We start from the raw sequence: 8343 nt of genomic DNA, 5'->3' as shown, positions 1-8343 counted from the left end.
GCTTGTGGGAAAAGGAAGGTCACTCACTTCCTGAGTCAGGGTCCCATGGATGCTGTACAGGGCATAGTCTACTCAGAAATGACTCAACAGGAGGAGCTGTGTGACCCTAGTCTGCCGGGCGCCCAGGCCAAGGTGACTGCCTGGGTGTAGGCTTTGTGTGAAACATTGGTCAACCCAGGATAGACCTGCTGTCCACATGCAGGTTCACACCTCCCAGCTGGGGGCTGCACACCTGCTGGAAAGGCGGCTGGTCCCATGGCAGGCTCGTCATGCTGTGCTCTGGTCCAGCTCAGGTTCAAGATGTGAATCCATGCAGGGGCTGGAGAGGTATGAGATGGGCCAGATGGGCCCCTGCCTGTCTGTCTGGAGAAGATGATGTCCAAGCTGATGATGAAGGATAAGCAGAGTCTGCCTTGAGTGAAAAGGCTGCCTGGTGCTGAACTGGTGGGGATGGGGCAGAGGGAGCCCAGGCATCGATGGTTGGGGTGCTGTGATCACCATGTTGAGACTCAAACACTCGCACAGGGCTGGTGTGGTGTCTCATGACTGTAATCCCAGCACTTTGGGAGTCCAAGGTGGGAGGATTGCTTGAGCTCAGGAGTTGGAGACCAGCTTGGCCAACATGGTGAAACCCTGTGTCTACTAAAAAATACAAAAAAATTAGCTGGGCATGGAGGCAGGTGCCTGTAATCCCAGCTACTCGGGAGGCTGAGGCAGGAGAATCTCTTGAATCTGGGAGGCAGAGGTTGCAGTGAGCCGAGATCACACCACTGCACTCCAGCCCGGGCAACAGTGCAAGACTCCATCTCAAAAAAAAAAAAAAATTAACCGGGTGTGGTGGCACGTATCTATAGTCCCAGCTACCCGGGAGGATGAGGCAGGAGGGTCGCTTGGGCCAGGGCGTTTGAGGCTGCAGTGAGGCTCAAGTGATTGCACCACTGCACTCCTGCCCGGGCAACAGAGTGAGACTCTGTCTCTAAACGACACATAGCAAAACAAAATACAAAAACGTTGCACATCCAGCAGAGCCCCTTGGGGCTCGAGGCTAAGATGGCTTGTGTATCTCTCATGGGGAACTAACCTGAGAGTGACATGAGGGCCTTCACACCATATGTGTGTGCTGAGCGGCCCTGTCTGTCCACAATAAAGACACAGGGAAAGCCCAGGAGAATTGAAAACACGTGGTCCAGCCAAAACTCACAGAGCAGCACTATTCACAGTCGCCACAAGGGGGAAGCAACCCGAATGTCCATAGAAGGATGGATAAGGCCGGGCACCGTGGTTCACGGTGGTAATCCCAGCACTTTGGGAGGCCAAGGCGGGCAGATCGCTTGAGTCCAGGAGTTCAAGACCAGCCTGGGCAACAAGGTGAAACCCCATGTCTAGAAAATATAGAAAAATTAGCCTGGCATGGTGGTGCCTGTCATTCCAGCTATTTGGGGGGCTGAGGTGGGAGGATCCCTTGAGCCTGGGAGGTGGAGGTTGCAGTGAGCTGAGATCATACCACTGCACTGGGCTATAGAGCAAGATCCTGTCTCAAGAAAAAAAAAAAAAGCCGGGTGCAGTGGCTTATGCCTGTAATCCCAGCACTTTGAGAGGCCGAGGCAGGTGGATCACAAGGTCAGGGGTCTGAGACCAGCCTGGCCAATATGGTGAAACCTCATCTCTACTAAAAATCCAAAAATTATCTGGGCTTGGTGGTATGCGCCTGTAGTCCCAGCTACTCAGGAGACTGAGGCAGGAGAATTGCTTGACCCTAGGAAGCGAAGGTTGCAGTGAGCCGAGATCAACCCACTGCACTCCAGCCTGGGTGACAGAGCAAGACTCTGTCTCAAAAAAAAAAAAAAAAAAAAAGATAAACAGTTTGGTCCATCCATATAATGGGATATTATTCACTCATAAAAGGAACAAAGCAATGATCCATGCTACAGTGCAGATGAACCTTGAAAACATGGTGCTGAGAGACCCCAGGCTACAAGAGGTCACAGGGTATGAGATTCCATTGATATAAAATATCCAGAACAGGCAAATTCACAGACAGGAAGCAGATTAGTAGTTGCCAGGGGCTTGGGGAGGGAGGAGGAATGAGGAGTGACTGCTGATGGCAATGAATCTCCTTTTGGGGGAATGAAAATGTCCCAGAACTAGATAGAGATGATAACTGTGCAACACTGTGAACGTACTGAATACCACTGAGCAGTCCACTTTACAGATAATACTATTTTATATACATATAAAATAGAGCAAGACTCTGTCTCTGCTAATATCCTCCTGGGTTCAAGTAATCCTCCCGCCTCAGCCTCCTAAGTAACTGGGACTACAGGAACACACCACCATGCCTGGCTATTTTTTTTTTTTCGAGGTAGAGTCTCCCTCTCTCACCCAGGCAGTGGTGTGATCTTGGTTCATTGCAAACTCTGCCTCCGGGTTCAAGTGATTCTCCTGCTTCAGCCTCCCGAGTAGCTGGGATTACAGTTGTGCGCCACCATACCGGCTAATTTTTATATTTTGTATTTGTATTTATTTATTTTTTGAGAGAGAGAGTCTTACTCTGTCACCCAGGCTGGAGCACAGTATCAGGATCTTGGGTCACTGAAACCCTCCACTCCCTGGTGCAAGTGAATCTCCTGCCTCAGCCTCCTGAGTAGCTGGGACTACAAGTGCACGCCACCACACCCGGCTAATTTTTGTATTTTTAGTAGAGACAGGGTTTCACTATGGTGGCCAGGCTGGTCTCAACTCTTGGCCTTAAGTGATCCGCCCACCTCGGCTTCCCAAAGTGCTGGGATTACTGGCTTGAGCCACGGCACCTGGTTGCCTGGCTAATTTTTATACATTTTTTGTAGAGACTGGGTCTCACTATGTAGCCCAGGCTGTTCTTGAACTCCTGGGCTCAAGGGATCCTCCTGCCTCGGCCTCCCAAAGTACTGGGATTACAGGCGTAAGCCAGCACAACCTGCAAAAAAAGTTAAATTTGTTATGGTAATTTCACCTCCAAACAAAAAAATCTGGGCAAATAACTCCCCTCACTCCCAGGTGTATGGAGGCTGGTCCCCTCTAACAATGCAGGGACCAGCTGGGCGCGGTGGCTCAGGCCTGTAATCCCAGCACTTTGGGATGCCAAGGCAGGTAGATCACGAGGTCAGGAGTTCAAGACCAGCCTGGCCAACACAGTGAAATGCTGTTCCTACTAAAAATATAAAAAATTAGCTGGGCTTGGTGGCGGGCACCTGTAATCCCAGCTACTTGGGAGGCTGAGGCAGGAGTATCGCTTGAACCTGGGAGGTGGAGGTTGCAGTGAGCAGAGATCGCGCCTCTGCACTCCAGCCTGGGCGACAGTGCAAGACTGCATCTCAAACAACAACAACAAAAAACACAGGGACCAGGACACCTGGGTGCATGAGGGAGTCTGCCCCTGAGAGGGCTGGGAAGGGAGGATTCCAGGAGCAGGCTGCTGAAGGCCTCGTATGCTGATGGAGCATGGGGTTCCTTCCTCTCTAGGCGAGGCCAGACCAGAGGAAAATGATCAGTGGAGGAGATGTGGACTCAGGCTTCCATTCACGTCATCTGGCTCAGGATTTGGGGACTGCATCCTCATGCTGAAGACCCCGCCACAGAGGGGGCCCCTGTGGGCATGGCAGCGAGGGTGGCAGCCGTCTTTGGGATGGCTCACAAAGCGGACAGAGGAAACAACAAAGACACAGCACGTGGCTCCTGTAAGTCATTTTACTTTGAATATATAGGAAACAAAATCCACAAACAGGAAGCTATGTTCTATGGTTATGTCTTTTAAACAATGTTCTGTATTTACAAATTGTTTTTTTCCCTAAGTAAAAGCACCAGCTGAAAAGTTATAGGCTGCTAAAACCATTACAAATATTACAAACCCATTAAAAGACATTATGCCAAACGTACTTATTAAAAACCTTAACAAAACGAAGAGACAACTGACAACCAACCAACCAATTGAGCCACCATGCTGGGCTGGGTGGCAGTTCCAATTTCCTTGCCTGTGTTTCTGATAAACGGGGCTGGGAGTGCTTATCCCAGGGAGAGGATCCTCGCCCACCGGCAGGTGACTACAGGGACAGAGCTGGGGAGAGGCAGCTGTGTCTGAAGGAAACATGGCAGCCTCACTTCCTGCTGTAGGTGGCCTCCTGGTCAGACCCCCTCAACCCACAGGACAAGGGCAGAGGCATACAGGAGGGTCTGGCCAGCTTTCAGCTGTTCATCTGTCAACAGAATGCCTTTCTGCGACCTTGTCCTCATCCACTGAAGGGTTTGGAGTTTTTGTTTTTTCCTAGACACTTAGCTACAGGACACTGTGTGATGTGTCCTCAGGGACTTGCTGTCTGCCTTCCATTGTTGTTTTTTTTTTTTTTTTTTTTTTGAGACAAAGTCTCACTGTCACCCAGGCTGGAGTGCAGTGTCGCGATCATGCTCACTGCAGCCTCAATCTCCTGGGCTCAAGTGATCCTCCTGCCTCAGCCTCCCAGTTAGCTGGGACTACAGGCATGCGCCACCGTGTCTGGCCTCTATTCTTGCAATTGAATGAGATGCTATGAGGCGCTGAGCGACCCACAGGAAAGTACTTATCAAAAGCTTTGTGTCATGAGAAGATGCGGCTGTGGAAGGAGGTTCAAAGCTTGCACACACGCACACACACACATGCACATGATTTGGCTTCCATAAAGCTCGAGTAGAATATTAAATATTGAGTACTGAGTTTTTAATTGTAAACTTAAGATCTCATCCTTAACTTTACATGTACATAGATAACAGGGTGGTCATGAAAAGCACTTTAACATCAGGACAGATGTTAAGTTCTGAGGTTCTGTTTTCAACTGCTCTACATACAAAATGCCCTACAAGCAAAGAAAGGCTTAAATAAATAGATGGGGATGAACATGATGCACGCCATGGTGACATGAGTGGTGTGCAGGGGTCGGACAGTGCGGAACCCGGATGGGCAGGAGCACATTGTGGAGACACAAGTGGTGGCATCTCTGGGATGTAGGGGAGGATGTGGGGGGCTCCTTCAAGGTGGAGCTAGCAGAGGCCATGGCTCGGGAGGAAGACAGGACAGGGACACTTTGTGGGCCAGTGCCACACGCTCTCCTACTGGCTTCATGGGCCTGGGGGCAGCCCTGGGTAGCAAAGGACAGGGCCAGGCTCTCCCCCTGGAGACCCAGAGATGGCAGTGGTCCTCTTAGGACAAACCCTCACCAGCCCCGCCCTCTGACCAGCCTGTCACTGGTGCTGATGTCAGGTGGTGGCCAGTGAGGAAGGGGGTTATTGACAGCCCTGCCTGTGGCTAAGGCACACCCAGCCTGGGAGCCCTGAGCAGCTGACCTGAGCAATCCAGCGTCCCTTTAGTCACAGACGCCAAAGCTCCCAGAGGCAGTTCCACTGAGCGAGGGTGACAAGACCTAAAACCACCACCTACCCTGCTGAGCAGGAGCCCCACCCCCTGTAGCAGGGAGAGGCTCCTGGGCCCCAGAAGCTGGAGGGGGTGGTGTCTTGAGCCCTGACACCTGCTGCTGCTATCTTGACCCGACCACCCGCGCCAACTCGGAATGCCACACTGTGACCACTGGGGTACCTCCTGATTATCCAAGAAAAGTGGATAAAACCAAACGCTGCTGTCTGGGCCCAGCGGAGGCTCCCTGGGGCCTGGCTAGGGTGCGGGTTTCACACTGTGCCCCAGAGACCCAGCAGGGAAGGTGAGGCGGTGGAGGGAGTGGGGGGACCAAGAGGCTGAGCAGGGAAGGCCACAGATCTGCCAGGAAGAAAGTCCCTGGGCTCCAGATCTCGGGGGCGGGGGGCCCGTGCCATGCACTCTAAGCTAGCTGAGGAGGTGATCTTAAATTTAGGAGACAAGCCCACTCCCCCGCTTCCTGCCCCTCAGCAGCCACAAGATGGGGGAAGGTGGCTGGTGCAACAGGAGCCTCAGCTCCCAGCTCCATCTCCACAGATCTTCACCGCACACCCGTGTGCATCCACATGCAGACCCGTGTTTACAATCACCTGCACCCCCACAGTGGGATGGCGAGTCCGGTCAAGGTGCAGATGTTTGGAAGCTGAGTTCCTGGGTCCCTGAGGGTTCCTGACCAGAGGCCCCAGCTGCTGCAGGGACCGATGCTGGAGAGAAAGCTGGGAAAAGTGCTGGGATCTGTGCTTCGTCCCACACTAGGGCCATTACTTCTTCCCTCCAAATTCAGGCCAGAAACTGGCATCCGGGCTCTGGAAATTGCCTTGAGCAGAGGAAACACTCTACTCCCGCTCGGCATCAAGGCCTGGGTGATGGAGAGTCAGGCGTGGTGCCCCTGGGGCACTGCCTGCCCTGGCACACAGGATTAGGACCTGCTGGAGGCCTGCACCCTACTCTTGGCCGACGTGACCCAGATGCTGAGGCAGGACTGGCACTGAGGTCCACTCTGAAGGATGGCTCTGGAGAGACAGCGCCTGTGTGCCACCTGTGAGCCTCTGCACTGGGGGTCCTGGTGCGAGGTGGGAACGGCTACCACCCCTCCTGGGAGGGCAGGGACTGGCCCCGCACATTCCCAGGACTTGGAAGCTCTAGAGACAATCAGGAAGGAAGCACGCCTCGGGGGCAGGCTTGAGTGCCGTCTGGGTGGAAGCCGGAGACGCGCAGGCTCTGCGGAGCTGGATGGCCCCATCAAGGCCTCACAGGAGGCTGGCCAGGCTGGTGTTGGGTCCATTCTGAGCTTGGAACTGCACGGGGGGTGGACCGTCTGTCCACTGTGGGGAGGAGAGGACATGCGAGTGAGGCACCGTGGACCGTTCCCAGGGAAGAAGAGGTTGGAATGCTGCCTTCCTTGGGCTGCTCACACAGCCGGGACTCTGTTCTCCATGACCCAGTCCAATGGGCCCCGAGGAGGCACCTGTGTCCCTTGCTTGGGTGGGGGTGCCCATGGCCATCTCCCCCATCAAGGGATCACCCGAAGCTGAGTTAGGGTTTGTTGGACAAAAGAGAAATATAGCCAAGGTGCCCCTTCCTCTTGCAGGTGGGGAGCCCGCTAGTCCTGATCCCGTCCCCTAACACCCACACCCGTACCGTGATGAGGTTGTGTTCGGGGAGGCTGCAGGCCTCAATGTGGTCCTGGAGCAGCTGCTGCGAGAAGTTCTGGTGCATCTGGGCGGCTTCATGGGCATCCATGGCGTTCCCACAGGCTTTATTCAGGTCTGAGAGTGGGACATGAGCATGGGGGCCCGCCTTGCCCTGTCACTGCCCAGGCCCTCCCACTCGGTGCAGATGGAGCCCTAAGGTCAAGTCCCAGCTGCACTGGTGGATCTCTGGGTGCCTGGCACGTCACTGGACCTGAGCCCTGTCTTGGGATCACAAAGCCCATGCGCCAGCCGCCCTCATAGGGCAGAACAGGGCTGGCTGGGCAGTGAAAGCCCAATGCCAGGCTTCTCGCCAGCCCTCCAGGGAGCCCATGGCCAGCCCTCAGGCAAACAGGCGCTCACTGGGGCAGGACGCCCAATGCCCATCCTGAGGCAGCAGCCCCAGGCAGCCCACTGCACATGGAGCACCCTGTCTCCTGTCACCTCCCCAGGGCCCCAGGCGAGTCTCCGGACCTTAGTTTCATAATCTGGAAATGGGGGAGCTGGTAACAGCAATGATACCCGCTGAGTGCCCGCCCTGCTCCCAGAGCAAGCTGGCCAGCCCTACCCAATAGGTATGGCTGCTGTCTGCCTTTCCGGGAAGAAGCAAGGCTGAGAGCGCCACGGCTAACAGCCCAAGTCTACCAGATACCAAGTCTCAGCCTCTGGGTCCTATAGAGACTGAACCAGACCCCGAGTCAAGCGGATGCCACAAATGCACCCACTGCCCTCAACCAGGGTCTCCTGAGGAGCACCCCCTACCCATGCTAGAACTGGGGCTGCGGCCCACGGAGGCCTAGTCCGAGCTAAGGCTGAGCAGGACATGCCCAGCAGCCTTGATCTCTGGGGAGGGCCAGGCTGGGGCTGGGGAAGAGGGGTGGCCATTGCACTCACCTCTCAGCAGTGCTGACGACCACAGCTGTACCGACATGTCCGGGATCTTGCTGGCGAGCTGCATGGCAGGCACCACCATGTTGTTACTCTCCTGTCAACCAAGAGCAGCAAGGGGGAGTGAGGAGCCTGGACCCCACTTGCCGAACCCAGCCCAGGTTGTGACCTCCTTCTGCGTCTGGTGAACTCCTATGCTTACCTCAGAGCCCATCTCAAATGGCCCTCTCTGAAGTATCACTGAAAAACAAACTGCCCTCACTTCTGGCTCATGCCCTCACAGGGGCATGGCCAATGGACAACTTTGGGGGCTTCTACCTTTTCAAG

At 54.6% G+C, this 8343-nt stretch overlaps 1 protein-coding gene across 8 annotated transcripts in view; it reads right to left on the bottom strand.

The window, feature by feature from the left end:
• Nucleotides 1–4707: 4707 nt before the first annotated feature.
• Nucleotides 4708–8343, bottom strand: part of MAU2 (MAU2 sister chromatid cohesion factor) — a 36922-nt gene continuing 33286 nt past the window's right edge. For 7 of the 8 annotated variants that reach the window (XR_675861.5, XR_675862.5, XM_512526.9 and 4 more), the window contains 3 exons: nucleotides 8023–8113; nucleotides 7079–7206; nucleotides 4708–6762 (listed from right to left, as the gene is read on the bottom strand). Coding sequence is in view for 6 of the 8 variants with exons in the window: in XM_512526.9 (XP_512526.5) it covers nucleotides 6688–6762; nucleotides 7079–7206; nucleotides 8023–8113 (294 nt within the window). In the remaining 2 variants the exon portion in view is untranslated. The remainder of the gene's footprint in view (nucleotides 6763–7078; nucleotides 7207–8022; nucleotides 8114–8343) is intronic. The other variant, XM_009435080.5, reaches the window with a different exon arrangement.

The sequence above is a fragment of the Pan troglodytes genome, chromosome 20 (genome assembly GCF_028858775.2).
Source record: "Pan troglodytes isolate AG18354 chromosome 20, NHGRI_mPanTro3-v2.0_pri, whole genome shotgun sequence".
In the NCBI taxonomy this organism is placed as follows: Eukaryota; Metazoa; Chordata; class Mammalia; order Primates; family Hominidae; genus Pan; species Pan troglodytes.
Note: the sequence above shows the minus strand (reverse complement) of the source record. Positions and strands in the feature narration are given on the sequence as shown.